General features: G+C 54.8%; 1 protein-coding gene across 7 annotated transcripts in view; it reads right to left on the reverse strand.

Annotated features, from left to right (window-relative positions):
• Positions 1–14969, reverse strand: part of SLC66A2 (solute carrier family 66 member 2) — a 52311-nt gene that overhangs the window by 31719 nt on the left and 5623 nt on the right. For 5 of the 7 annotated variants that reach the window (XM_042961441.1, XM_042961443.1, XM_042961438.1 and 2 more), the window contains exons 3-4: positions 11857–11990; positions 3975–4028 (exon numbers count right to left, since the gene is read on the reverse strand). In XM_042961441.1, coding sequence (XP_042817375.1) covers positions 3975–4028; positions 11857–11990 — 188 coding nt within the window. The remainder of the gene's footprint in view (positions 1–3974; positions 4029–11856; positions 11991–14969) is intronic. The other 2 variants (XM_042961442.1, XM_042961444.1) reach the window with 1 other exon arrangement.

Genomic DNA, 14969 nt, shown 5'->3' on the forward strand with positions numbered 1-14969 from the left:
CACAGGCTGAGGCCCCGTGCCCTGCACCAACAGTCCAGCAGGAGGCCGGTCACCCCGGCCAACAGCCCCGCAGACAAGTGCTTGAGCAGTGACTCTCCACACAAGCACCCTGGACTCGGCAGAAAGAGCAAGGGAGGCCTTGACACAGAGGGACGGGGACGTAGTTTTACCCCAAGTCAAAACAGCACCCTCACTTACAATGACAGTTTGAAGGCTACCTCTAAAAACTTAACGGAGGACATGTCCTATTCACATGAACACGAGACCAACCAAGAAGCGGCCAGGCCCCGAGTCCAGCCTTCAGGGAAGCTCCAAATAAAAACAGACCGTGCTCTCCTGGCCCGAAACATCCCGTGTAACCCCGGTTGCCAGGGCTCCGGTCGGGTAACCCAGTGAATGGGACAGAGTGGCGACGTGAGGGTCTCTGCAGACGCTCTCCCCGGCAGAATAAGAGAACCGCTGTGAACTCTAAAACACCACCATTGACAATCTCTGGAAAGTGTCCTATGGCCATACAGCAACGAAGAAACATCTACTTAAGAAAAGAGGGTTTGAGACATGACCCCGCGTGACAAAAGCTCCGCCCCGGGTGGGGCGGCCAGAGCTCCCAGTGCGGGCACAGACACTTCTCACCTCTGGCTGGGCTCCCGCTCTCCTCCTGGCAAGAAGGGCAGACAAGTCAGGGCTCCCTGCCCACCGGGACAGACACTCCACACCGGGCACAGCCAGCAGAGAGCACCGTCCTGACCCAGCTCACGGGGTTTACGGGTCCCACGGTGGGAGGAGCAGCACGCCGCCCCAGCACGGGTGCCAGAGCAGGGGTTCAGAGGTTCTGTCCCGGAAGTGGGGGGTGTGAGAACAGCCAGTTCTGCAGCTCTCCCGAAAGGGACAACCTCTGCTTAGAACACAGTATGAACAAGTTCAAGCCTAAGGGTGCTGACAGAACAGTGAGGAATCTGGTACCCGAGCAATTACAGGAAGCTGGAAGCTCCACTATGGCAACAAGGGAAACAGAGACCCGGTCGACGTTTACCAGACACAAACAGCCAAGGAGAGTCGTCCTGGGGACACAGCAGTTCTCGAAGACTGCCCTCAAGACACCCCCTGGCCCCCTGCCTGGCCTCAACTGGACCAGACCTGTGCACGCCCCGGCGTGTTATCAAAACCAACAGAGCAATCAGCTAGCCATTAGAGGAGGCTAACAGGTGAGTGTGACGGCAGTGGAGGCAGATCACCCAGGGGCTTGGAGAGGACCAAGTACCTCAACCAACCACAGCCTCACCTGGGGGAGGAGAGGTGCAGAGACAGCGCTCATCCAGCCAGGTCACTAAACAAATAAGCAAACAAGCCTCCCCGCAGCCAGGGTCAGGGATCAGTGACTAGAGTTGCTACAGTACTTTGCAATACAGTTTTCAGCAAAATATTGAGAAATGCAAAGAAATGGGAAAGTGGCCCGCACACAGAAGAAAAATAAAAATAAAATAAAAACAAAATTGGTTTTGAAAGGGAACAGCTACCAGACTTAGCAGAAATGACTTCAAAACGGTTATTATGAATATGTTCAAAGAACTAAAGGAAATCAATCATAAAGGATAAAGGAGGGCAGGGGTGCCTGGGTGGCTAGGTCAGTTGAGCGTCCAACTCTTGATTTCAGCTCAGGTCATGATCTCACAGTTCATGGGATTCAGCCCCATGTCGGGCTCTGTGCTGACAGTGAGGAACCTTCTTGGGATTCTCTCTCTCTCCCTCTCTCTCTCTCTCTCTCTCTCTGTCTGTCTCTCTCTGTCTCTCTGCACGCCTCCCCCCCCCCCCACCAAATAAATAAATAAACTTAAAAAAATTAAAACTAGAATTCCACATGACCCAGCAATTCCACTACTAGGTATTTATCCAAAGAAAACAAGAACAATAATTCAAAACGATGTGTGCACCCCTGTGTTTACAGCAGCATTATTTACAGTAGCCTAGATGTGGGTGCAGCCCAAGTGTCTACCAACAGGTGAATGGATAAAGAAGATGTGGTGTGGGGGCGCCTGGGTGGCTCAGTCGGTTAAGAAGATGTGATGTAAATATGTACAGTGGAATATTGTTCAGCCAGAAAAAAGAAGGACGTTCTGCCATTGGCAACAAGGATGGACCTTGAGGGCATTGTCAGTGAAATAAGTCAGACAGAAAAAGACAAAAATACCATATGAGCTTATTTATATGTGGAAATCTGACAACAACAACAACAAAAAAAACAAAGCCACAATAAGCCCGTGGACGCAGAGAACAGATTGGTGGTTGCCAGAGGTGGGGGATTCAGGATGGGTAAAATGGGCGAAGGTGGTCAAAAGGTACAAGCTTCCAGTTACAAAATAAGTACGCCATGGGGATGTAATTTACAGGATGGTGCCTACAGTTAACAATACTGTGGGGGCGCCTGGGTGGCTCAGTCGGTTAAGCATCCGACTTCGGTTCAGGTCGTGATCTCGCGGTCCGTGAGTTCGAGCCCCACGTCGGGCTCTGTGCTGACAGCTCAGAGCCTGGATCCTGTTTCAGATTCTGTGTCTCCCTCTCTCTGACCCTCCCCCGTTCATGCTCTGTCTCTCTCTGTCTCAAAAATAAATAGACATTAAAAAAAACAATACTGTGTTGCACATTATTTCAACTGTGTGTTGAAAGTGGCTTAGTGAGAATAGATCTTAAAAGTCCTCATCCTAAGAAGAAAATATCTTGTAACCATGTCAGATGACTAACGTCAACTAGACTATGTACAACACACGCATTTCACAACGTACTTCACCACATATACGGTACATACGAACGTCCAATAACACACCTGAAAGTGATGTCATATATCGATTACACCTCAAAAAATTTCAATTAATAAAGAATTGATACCAATTTTTCACAACTGGAAATGGAAGAGGAGGGAACACTTCCCATCCCCAACCTGCCTTACGAGGCCAGTACTGTCCTGATATTAAAACCACAGTCATCACACACACACACACACACGCACACGCACACCAATATCTCTTGTGAACATGGACACAAAAATCTTTAACACAACACTAGCAAACAGAATCCAGCATCTTATAAAAAGGGTTACACATCATGGTCAGGTGGGACGTATACCAAGAATGCAATGTTGGTTCAACATACAAAAATCAGTCAATGTAGAATAAAGGGCAAAGAACACACGACCATCTCAACAGACACAGAAAAGCAGTAGACAAACTTCAACGTTGTTTCAGGACTACAACAAACAAACAACAAACTCAGAACAGAAAGGTTCTTGCTTCCGCTAATCTGAGGCATCTGTGAGAACCCACGGCTGACATCACACGTAGTGGCGAAGGGATGCCGTCTCACTCAACTCGGGAGCAAGACCAGCTCGGCCAGGCTCACCGTTGTAGCCATTTCGGACTCTAGGGTAATTAGGCAAGAAAAAGAAAAAGTATCCAGACTGGGAAGGAACAAGTAAGCGTATCTCTATTTGCGGATGATGCAATCTTACATACAGAAGTCCTAAAGAATCCACTAAAAAGCTAACAGCACCAATAAACGAGACGCACGAAGCTGCAGGAAACGAGATCGACGTATGAAAATCTATTTTATTTCTAGGAGATAGCCACATGCAATGCGAAATGAAATCAAGAAAACAATTCCGTTCGCCACGGCAGCAAAAAGAAGACTTAAAAGCGTTCGGAAACCTGAACTCCGAGCACCTCCTTGTCCCCGCCTCTCTCCTACCCTTCCTCCCTCTTTCTCTCACACTCACACAATGGGCAGGTTTCTACGAACTGGTTCATGCTTAACAGTAGCAGGCTATGTGTTGGTTAGTTTGCTGGGGACATGGGCGCACTGGTACCATGAGGCGCACGCGCGGGGCAAGCATGGCCGTGGGGGCTGAGCGGGGACAGAGCCGCACAGAATGAACGAAGCAGGGGCTCCAGCGGGCGGGCAGCCTCGTGCGGTGTGGTACGTACCCAGATATGACCGCCGGGGCGGGGGCTTGATTGCTTCATCCTGGGTATCCGCAGCTACATTTAAAAAGAGAGAAAAACAGAAAGGAGGAAGAGAAAAGAAAAACAGACCGATTTTAACACGGGCAAGCGGCTGTGTCTCCCAGTCCATTTTGCACTTCCTTTTTTAAGAAACACCGGAAAAGAAGGACAAGATCTTGGTGTCTGAGTTTGAGGAAGTTTACTTTCTGAATGATTTTCCTCCAAACCTACCCTCTTCCAATGTAAGTCCCTGGGGAAGGAGGAGGAAATCTCGGGCCAAAACGAAAAGTCACCACATTTTCACTGAATTTCTAAGGTCAGAGATGGCATAAAGCCCACGGCTTGCCTGCTCTGCTGACAGAGACAGCAGGCGGTACCCCCATTTCCCCTAAAAGCTCGTCCACACACAAGCTCTGACTGCAAGACAGCTGTCCCAGGTCAAAGCTCTTCAGAAGGCTGCCTGATAAAGCCTTTTTCAGAGGACACTCAACAAAATGCCCTCTGGGAACAGGGAGCTAGTGCAGCATGTGAACTGGCCAAGCGTGCGGCTCAGAGGCGACGGCCCGTTACATCGGGGGTACCGCGGTACCCTGACCGCTCCCTGAGCCCCGCCGCAGCACCCAAGACAAGCACGCGAGGCCTCCGTTCGGAGGGAGCCCAGCCCCACCCGAGTCCCCCCCGCTCCGCACTGCCCAGGACGCAGCCCGCGGCCCTCGAAGACTCGGCCAGAGTCCCTCCACGGTGGGAAGAGTGAGACTCAGGCAGGCACTGGACCTGGCCACAGAACGGGGGGCAGGTGTGTGTCATCCGCCCCAGGCGAGGCAGGCTCCGCCTACAAATGGACATTTTGCAAGTAAATGGCTAAAAGAAAATGCCAGACTGGCTATGTGGGCTTGGGGACGGCACATGCCCACAGACCCTGCGGACCAGGAGTCGCTGCCCCCCCCCACCTGAGGGTTTCTTGACCCAGCAGCACCACCTCCGGGAACCGCTGGGCTCTGAATAGCCAGACTCAGCCGGACTTCCTCAGCTTCCTGCATCTGTTTCTTCATTGAGGCCAAGTTTACTGCTCACCGACACTTCCTCTAAAGATCAGGGTCCCAAAGTGGAAGGGGAGGGAAGGAAGGGGACACGGGAGGGACTGCTCACCGTGGCTCCGGTGCAGTTCAGACACACCCATGCCGTCTCCCCTCTCGCCTCGGGCCTGATCGTGCCCGGCACACAAGCTGGAAACATGCCAGGCAGCAGGGCAAGGCCAGGGTGGAGGCCCGGAGCGAGAGTGTGTGGCCGGGGGCCTCTCGGGTCACAATGATGGGGGAAGGAAAGGCAGCAGCTGGTAGGGGGTGTGGGTCAGGGTGGGAAGTCTGCCCTGTGTCAGACTTTCCGGAGGACAGAGTCAAGCCACCTAAGTCTTCTCGGCTAGAAAGTAGTGAGATCAGGCCCACACCTTAGAGAATCATCTTTGCGCAGGACAGACGGGAGGAGGGCCAGTCCCGAGGCTGAGAGACCAGGGGGCATCGTCCACAATCACATACTTTCAGGCATCTGTGAACACCCACTCCAGGCACCGAGGTCCAGAAACAGCCTCAGCAACATGTCCACATCGTTCCCATCGGAGGTGGCGTGCATGTCCTCGCCCCTTGATTACGGGGGGCCTGTGACCACTCCATTCTGCAGAAGCGATGCATGCTCCCCAAGACCAGAGCACAGACACGGCTTCCACCTGGTTCCCTCTCACGCTCCCCTTGCGACCTGGTGGCCATGCCACGAGGAAGCTAGGAAGCTTAGGCCACACAAGAAGGCCACGTGAAGATCTCCCAGCAGACCCCCCAACACGGGAGCAACTCAGAGAAAGGGAGGGACCTAGAGGGTGAAAGACACAGAAAGAGGAAGGGAGGCAGGGCCCCGGCAAATGGCCAGCCATACTGTTGCTGTCCAGCCAGACTCGTGAGCATCACTGCGTCCTTGCAAATCACCAAGCCTGGGGTTACTTGTGGAGCAGCCACAGAGACTGGAACAGAACCTGACGGGACAGAAGTCTGGGACGAGCTCAGACAGGAGAAGTGGTCGTCCTGGATGCCACGGGACAGCAGGAGGGAGGGCCGGTGAGCTGACCAGAGGCCAGACCATCGACTGCTCCCAGGGGCTTCTGGGCTTTGTCACAGCGTGAGAGCCGCTGCAGTGCGCGAGGGTTGGTGGGGGCGATGGCCACAGGTGGCTCACACGATGCCCTAGAGACCAGGGGACCGGGCGGAGGTCCGGGCAAGGAGAGACAAGACCTACATCAGGGTCGTGGCTGTGGACAGGGCAGGTCAGGATTTGTAGCCTCACGTCCAAGGACATCAATAAGCCCTCGAAAATACAGAATGGTTTACAGACAAACATTGTACTGAGTGGGAGTGGGAGTCCTCAGCTTTCATTGTCGGAATGGAATGTGACCCTCCCCGCCCAAGTTTTTAGTTTAATGCAGACATAACCACATATCATGAAGGATTCACTCGTTGAACGTGTACAATCAAGTGGTTTTTAGCATGTTCGGACCTGTACGACCACCACCGCAGTCTTAGAATACTTCCGTCCCCCACAACAGAGCCCCGTCTCCGTGAGCAGCAGCCCCCATGCCCCCACCCGCCTCCCCAGCCAACTCCATTCTGGAAGCGGACTGTTGAGACTTGGGGCAAACGTCGAGTGAATGTGACTGAGTCGCAGACAATTTCTCTCTCTTGAAGAAGGAACAAGTGAGCCCCTGTGTGCCGCTGGTGGTACCGTTCCCAGAGCCGATGAGCCACGTCATCTGGCGGTAAGAACGTGTCATCCCGGGACCCCCGACAAAACAGCATTCCAGGAGCCTCCTCACCAAGACCCCTGCGAGCAGGGACAAAGCAAGTGGCTCTTTCATTCCGGGCCCGTGGAAGATCAGAGCCACGACCGAAGAGCTCGGTGAAGGGTCACAGGACGCGTCAGCACGCACACCTGAACTATTTCGTCTGCCACGAATCTCCCAGCTCCACCCACTGAAAAAGCCAAAACCCACCCCCAATCCACAGCTGTCCCAGGGGCCAGACCGTGGTCTCCACATGCCACAGCCCAGTGCCACAAGCGCTCCTGGGAGAAACGGCCGACTCCAGGTCTGGGGCAGGAACAGAAGATGACACGCCCAGAGCACCCTGTCACACCAGGGACACGGCTCCGAGGGACCACTCGTCTCTGCCGAAAAGTCAAGAGCTGACCGGAGAGGCTCCCGCTGGCAGACGGGTGGGTCCACGGGGCCTTGAAGGAACACAACAATGGCAATCAGGAGAACACATCAAGTATGTTCACATCCACACACTCGGAAGCGTGGAAAAACAAACGTGAACACAGCTGCAGGATGTGAGGGACCAATTCTGAGAACCGGCAGATAAAGAGAAGGAAGCGATTACCTGCCTTTAACTTATAAATCACACCCTGGATAACTGCACCGCTACAACAGCATTTCCAGGGAAGTTCCTCTTCGGAGAAGCCCCGTGGCTGACAGCCGAGCGAAGGCTGACGGGGCATCGGTGTTCTGCAGCCCCACGACTGATGGGTTTAGGCACGGGGCACCCTCCACCACCCACATCCAAAGTCAGCCAAGGTGACGGGATGTGCCCCTTGTGGAAGAAACAACGGTCCGGCAAAAAGGAGCCGGACCTAGATCTGACCAGACCTCTGCATCCAACTGGCTTCTCAAAACGTGTTTCACAGGGCGTCCCGGGGACGGGAAGCCTCGACGCACCACCACGGGGTGTGGCAGAAGCCAGGCGGGGCCGCCTCCGTGCAGCCGCGGGAGTCTGGTCCACACGCAGGCGTGGCTTGGCGGCAGGGCCGGGGTCTCAATTCCGCATCCCCACACTCCCCGCGTGTACCGCTCAGGCCACAGACGGAGGGCTGGGGCACAGCAGGCACCACGTGCAGGGCAGACACAGCAGACACGTTTCGAGGAACAAGGGACGTCAGGGAGAACCTGCAGCTGACCTTGGCGTGCCGCCTCGACTGCGGCCCGCGGACAGAAACCAGCCCCGAATCGGGAAGTGAGGAGGAAGCCGCACACTTACACAAATACTGGGTCTTTGACAATTAAGGGATTACTTTTTTACGGGTGAAAATGGTATTACGGATACTTTTTCAAGTCCTTATCTATTAGAGATCCGTTATGAACTATATACAGACTATGTCTGGAATTTGCTTCAAAAACTGCAGGCAGGCAATGTGAACAGGGTCTCGGGACAGCTGGAGGCGGGTGTGATCACTGCGGGGGGCGGGGGGGGGCTCGGACACGCTCTCCCCGACTCCGTGTGTGTTCCAGGTTCTCCACGAAAAAACACGAGGGACGAAAAGGAAACACACAGCACTCGCAAACCACTTTGGACCTCACGCCCTCTGTGCGGCCACACGGAGAGCCCACAGCAGCTTCTGGAGACCTCCCCCTGAAGCCTGTGGGCCCGGCCCCCTCGGACCCACAGCCCAGTCTGACCTCCGGGGGAGGAAGGAACCCCCGATGTCACCTCTGGACGCTGGGTGGAAAGCTCTTTGCTTTTACTTCACGTTCCTCTCGTCCCCAAAATGTCGACAATGACCATGTACTGCTCTTCATAATCAGATAACAGATCACGTGTTAATTTGATAAGCAACCAGCTTTTTCTCCTTTAATTTCAGTTGTTTCTTTAACCTTAACTTCTGAGCTGAACTGATGACCTTCAAAATTAAAAACCTTTATAACGGACAGCTGTAAAACATTTAAGCTTTTATTTTATTTTTTAGACTGTCCTATGGAAACCCTGAAATATGGCTGTTGAACGTGTCTTCGTAAGTTACTTGAATGTGCCTGCTCGGTGTGCCTCCAGCACCCTCCGCAACGCCCCACTGACAGCCTCCAGGAAACGGGGACCGCAGGCCTCCCCAGCAAGGCACAGGGCGCAGCCGCTCCTGCGATCTCAGAGCTCTCCAGCCCGAACTGGTTGGTGTTTTCAAACCCTACCCTCCCACTTCTGGCAGAGGAGACGAAATAAACCCACAGGTTTCTTAAAAGCTTCCTGATGAGTGTGCTGTGTACCTTACACATGGTAGATGCAAATATATGTAACCCCAATTCCATTCAAGAATTAAGTAGGGGCGCCTGGGTGGCTCAGTCGGTTGAGCTTCCAACTTCGGCTCAGGTCAAGATCTCCCGGTCTGTGAGTTCGAGCCCCGCGTCTGGCTCTGTGCTGACAACTCAGAGCCTGGAGCCTGTTTCAGATTCTGTGTCTCCCTCTCTCTCTGACCCTCCCCCACTCATGCTCTGTCTCTCTCTGTCTCAAAAATAAATAAACATTAAAAAAAATAAAAAAAATAAATTAAGTATGAATCTCAAGATCTCTCAAACACTGTATCCCGGATCCCAGGATACGATCCCAGGATGCGGAGTTTAGGGTAGATTCTCCCCCTGAGGCCGTCTGGGGCCCAGCAGGGAGCCCAGGGGTCAGGAGGCCTGGTCCTCCGTACCCCACCAGAGCCCCGGCAAAGCGGAAGCCGGCAGGGCAAGCCAACTGCCCCCACAGTCCTGGCCGTCACCAGCAGACAGCTGCTCCCCGCTGCAAGGTCAAAGCCTCTGCAGCCCCGCCCACCTGTACGTCTGCGGATTTCCAGCCAGCCCTTTGGCCAGCTGCCAACGCCCGCCAACACACACCCGCCAGACGCTGCAGACCTCACAGCTGCCATAACAGGTTACCCCAAACTCGGCGGCCGACAACACAGATGTATCACCTCACTATTTGGGAGACCAGAAGTCTGACATGGGTCTCACTGGGCTAAAGTCAGGGCATATTCCTTCTGAAGTTTCCAGGCAAGAACCCAGGTCCTCCCGTGCATCCAACCTGTTGGCAGAATTTGGATCCTGGAGGCTGAGGCCCCCATGTCCCTGCTGGCTGGAAGATGAAGGCTGTTCCAGGCTCAAAGGCCTGCTGTGCTTTTGGCTCCTAGCCCTTCCCCCACGTCCAAAGCCAGAACCACATCCTCTTGACGTCCATCCCTGACGGGCTCTCCTCTTCCACTCCACGGGCCCAGCGGACACTGGGTCCACCCAGACAGTCTAGGCCAACCTCCCCCTGCCTCCGAGGCCTCACACTCACCTTGCCTGCAGCCCCTGAGCCCCGCGAGGTGGCACCACGGTTGCCAAGTGTGGACGAAGCAGGCTCCATTAATTGGCTCATCACAGAGAGGGTTACTTGCCAAAATTCAGATGGCAGCCCTATCCCTGGAAACCGGGATTCACAGTCTTAACCCAATCCATTCTAGTTACCCAGAACAGAAATGCTGCTTTTGGAAGAATCTACATAGAGCACTGGAAGTCAAGACAGAATGAACCCCCGGGACAGGAGAGGAGAGGCCTGGCTTCCCGCTGACAAGGTCAGCCCCTGCCTCACCCTCACTGTACCTACGTTCCCGTATTTCAGCAAGGTCACATAAATGTTAAACTCCAGGACTGTCCAGGGCCCGGACGCTCGCACACCTGCAGGATATCTGGCACCCTACTTCATCCGAGCTTACACCCCATTTCACACAAGATCACAAAACCCAGGCTCATGATTCAAACCCTGAGGCTCAGGACACCAAGCAACTGTGGGCACCGCGTGCCCGCTCCCGGCGCTCCTCTGTCCCTGGGGCAGGAGGACCATTACTGACGCCCCCTCACACCAGCGCTCTGCAGCCGGCCTTGAGACCCTGCGCACACGAAAGATGGGGTTCCCAGATCACAGACAGAAGCGGGCGGGAGCTGTGCCAGCAGAGAAAACTGCTAGGTAAGAGCAAGTAAAGGGCCCAGCCCCTCGCCTCTTAAGGGACCGGGCCGGACACGCCCGCTCTCAAGGAAGGACCAGCGATACAAGCAGCCCCGCCTCCGGTGTGATTTCCCAGGTCACAAGAGGGAGAGACGAGAAAGAACAAACACACAACAGAAGCACACCGTGCTGGTCTCTACAGCTGACGTGACCCTAATCGGTCCAGGCCACCCGTCAGAGCTGGAGGCTGACCTATTTTCTACAAAGACTGAAATTAGCACACCTTCGTCTCTAAAGACAGAAGCTACAGGGGGAAAGGGTCCGCTCAAACGGAAAGAAAATCACCGTCAGGAATAAAATTCAGGGGCAAGACCTCGAGTCCACAAGAGTCCCCAAAGTAAACAAACTAGCAAAAACGTTTCTCTGAGCAACAGTGGAGATAAACACACACTATTTCAGACAAAATCAAAGCGAGAGCTGTCTTCAATTTAGTAACTAGAAGAAAACCAGAAGTAAGGCATTAACCCTCCTGCGTGTTCAAACACAGAACATCAGCTGAGAAAGAGCTTTTTCAAAGGAAAAGGCAAAAACGAGAAGAATTTTCTCTTTGCTGAGCCACAAACAGTCACGGAGCAGCGCGGGCCGAGCATGTAACCCGTCCTGCCCACGCTCCAGGGGACAACCCACCTGGCCCCACAGCAGCATGACTCTGGGTGAATGTTCAGTAAGGTGTGTGAGAAGATCCCCGCTACCCCGGCCACAGGTAAATGGTACAAGTGAAGGGTATGTCTCATGCACAAGCCACACACAGAGATAAAACTGCCTCCTCAGACAGCATCTTTCTGTGACCTGATCCTGTCCCAATTCAGAATCCCCTCGTAATCATCACAGAGGATGCTGACACACTGAGATTAGTTAGTAAACATTTAACGTGCTGAAAACACTGACATCGGTTACACACAACCGAGCATTTGGTGAAATCAAAGCTGCTCAGGTAACACTAACACGGCTCCCTACGTCACCCACGAGCACAGGATGATTTTGCTTGTTGATTTAGTGCTTTATTCCCAAAGTTGCAGATCACCAACCTGCAAAGAAACGGCGTTTTACGTTCAGCTCATTTGTCACGCGGACTTCGGTGCAGAGTTTCAACATCAGTAACATGGTCAAGATCATGACTATGCTTTGCCAGAGGAGCGGCGACTCAAAATGCCTTCCAAACCTGGGGAGGTAAAGAGACCACGGCATCAGGAGGGCCCCCGCACACCAGGGGCCTCACCGCCTCTCCCTGCCCAGGTCCCGACCAAGGCCCCCACGGCCACATCCTGAGCAGCCCCCAGAGGGTCTCTCACATCCGTCACAGCCTCTGGCACCGACTGCCTCGGCCTCAGGCTCCACGGTGCACAGAGCTGGGTGAGCAGGGACACTCCTGGACGGCTGGGCGCGGGGACACCTCTCAGAATCATGTGCACGGCTCCTCAAAAGCCACACTCACCTCCCCAGGAGCCGCTGATGAGGGTGTGGACGGGACTCCCCGTTCCCTCGCCGCACAGCCAGGTGCCCAACACCCCACCTGCAGAGGCACCCGCAGAGGCACCTAGACCACCTGATGCCCTGGGAAGATGCATTCCGGAGTCCAGGAATGACAGGAAGCCCTGCCCCCTGACGAAGACGAGTGGGGTCAGCAGGCCAGAGCAGCCCACGCTGTGAGCAGACCAGTGAAGGGGGCCAGGGCACCCCCCACCCGCCACCCCAGAGAGGAGAAGGCAGCTGAGGGCACAACCCCCCTCCCGACCTGAGGCCCTGACCCCCCGACCCAGGCCTCTCTGCCCAATCTCCCTCCCCACCCAGGTCTCGCTGACCCCCAGCCGAGGCCTAGTGGCTCCCGCTCTTCTCCGGGCCCCAACCCCGCCCGGCTCTCACATCCTCCCTCCTGGTTTTCCCTCCAGGGGCAGAACTTCTCACCAACTCGGCCACAAGCTCGAGGAGGTGAGACCGCAATCTAGTGACTAGCACAGACTGGGCCTGTCGGCAGAACCCAAACCCCAGGGGCTGAGAACAGCCCGGCCCTTCCGGGGGCAGCTCGGGGTCTCCGCCACGGCCACCAGAACCACCAGAGCCGTGACCTGTTGGTCGGGCCACGCAGGCCTGCGGGACTACCATCGACGAGGCCAGGGCACAGCACCGTGCTCTTTCAAGGCCCAGCCCCAATTCTAGCCCAGCTGCTCTGGAGAAGGAACTCCGCTAGGTCTGCCTACAACATGGCCTGAAGGGTATTCCCAGACCTGGGGCTGGCGGTCAGCACCTCTGAGTCAGGAGAGCCTGCAGTCTGATTTCCCAGCTGCTCCCGAAAACAAGAAAACACAGAGACCACCGCTGGGCCCCACCCCCCACGCCCTCTCACTCCCTCGGCCCTGAGCCTACACCCAGCTCCCCCTGCAGAGAGGGCTCACCGGGGGCCGACCGCGCCCACAACACAGAGCTGGGGCAGAGCTCCCTGAGGGGCCACCCCTGGGACTGCACCAAATCAATGAGAAATCGGGACAAAAACTCAGCGGCCGGGCTCGTGGTAAAGGACGAGACCAGAGGCAGCCCCTCCCCGCCGGCCAGGGCATGTCTTTGGAAGCTGTGCCTATGCTAACAAGTCTTACCTACAAGGTAAAGAAACAGCGATGTCCCCAAGGTAGAGACACTGACCCCCGCACCCGCTCCAGGGCCGACTCGGCGTCTTCAAGCCCACGTCTGTGAGCACCTCACCGCCAAGCTCGGATCACCTGCCTCTCAGGAGAGAGCAGACAGCACCTCCGATGAGGATCTGCCACGGCCACAGCCACGGCCACAGCCACGGTGAGCCAGCCCAGCAGGTGAGAATGTGCCACCTGGAGGGGAGCCACACCAGCTGAGGCTCCCACAGGAGGTCAAGCGACCAGGAAAAAACAGACACTCCCTGCGGAGCGGGGGTTCCACAGACACCGGTTCCAGGACCGGCATTCTGCACTGGTTCCTGGCGCCAAGGCCCACGTCCTCTGAGCAAAGGACAGAGCAGGCCTGAGGTCACAGAGGCTCAGGCCCAGGCCACCTGGGTCCAGGAAGGGCAGAGGGGCCAGGACACAGCAGACGGCTCCATGACCACCAGCTTCTTCCTGCCTCCCCAGGAAACGTCACTTCGGCTGCTTCATCAGGCCTCTCCTGAGGTGCCTCAGGAATTGCAAAGGAAATGCTAAGTGACTGGAGCAAGAAAGGGTTGATGAGCCAGGCCTGGGTGAAGAGAAGGTACGAGAAGAAAGAGGTGACAGTGCCCTGGGGCTTTCTAGGTCAGAGGCACAGGCTGGGGGCGCTTCCGTAGGCTCGCATGGGCTCCAGGCCCCTGGCACCCGTGAGCCACTGCCCCTGCACCTCATCTCTGCTGTAGAGGGCGACTATAACACCGGGGACTATCTAAGGACGTTTCTAGTCATTTCTAGGAACTGGATCCCACGGTCACCCAGCTGACCCCAGGGGTCAACTCATCTATAGGTGAAGGTCAGACAAGGGGCCAGCAGAAGCTAGATGTCAGCCTACTAAGACTGGAGATGCTTCCTTCCCAAGCAGGCCGGGAAGAACCACAATAAATAAGCTGCTCTGGGGCCCCTCACATCAAGCTCATCATGCGAGAAAGGCCACTTTCATGTTTTAAATACTCAACAGAAACAATGACTGGAAAAGCTGGGCAAAGAAATCAAGGTTTGCACTTCTCCTTAAACCACACACCCAAAGAGGCGCCTGGGTGCCTCAGTGGGTTAAACGTCCGACTTGGGCTCAGGTCATGATCTCATGGTTTGAGAGTTCAAGCCCCACGTCAGGCTTGCTGCTGTCAGCACAGGCCTGCTTGGGATCCTCTGTCCCCCTCTCGCTGCCCCTCCCCCGTCGCACATGCTCGCGCGCGCTCTCTCTCTCTCTCTCTCTCAAAAGTAAACAAACATCAAAAAAACAAAACAAAAAACCCCACCAAAAATCAAATCCAGATGAACTCAATGTTTATAGTAAAAACAAGACCATTTAAAGTGAAGTGAGAGGGAGCAGAGGTGAGTACTTAGGGTGAAGACAGGCTGAGACACAAAATTTCAAAAAGCACAACTTTCCACAAAAGATATACAAGAGACAAAATAAATATGAAACAGGGTTCAATGTCATTAGTAACTTCATAAACTAATTAAAATAC

The sequence above is a fragment of the Panthera tigris genome, chromosome D3 (genome assembly GCF_018350195.1).
Source record: "Panthera tigris isolate Pti1 chromosome D3, P.tigris_Pti1_mat1.1, whole genome shotgun sequence".
NCBI classification, from domain to species: Eukaryota; Metazoa; Chordata; class Mammalia; order Carnivora; family Felidae; genus Panthera; species Panthera tigris.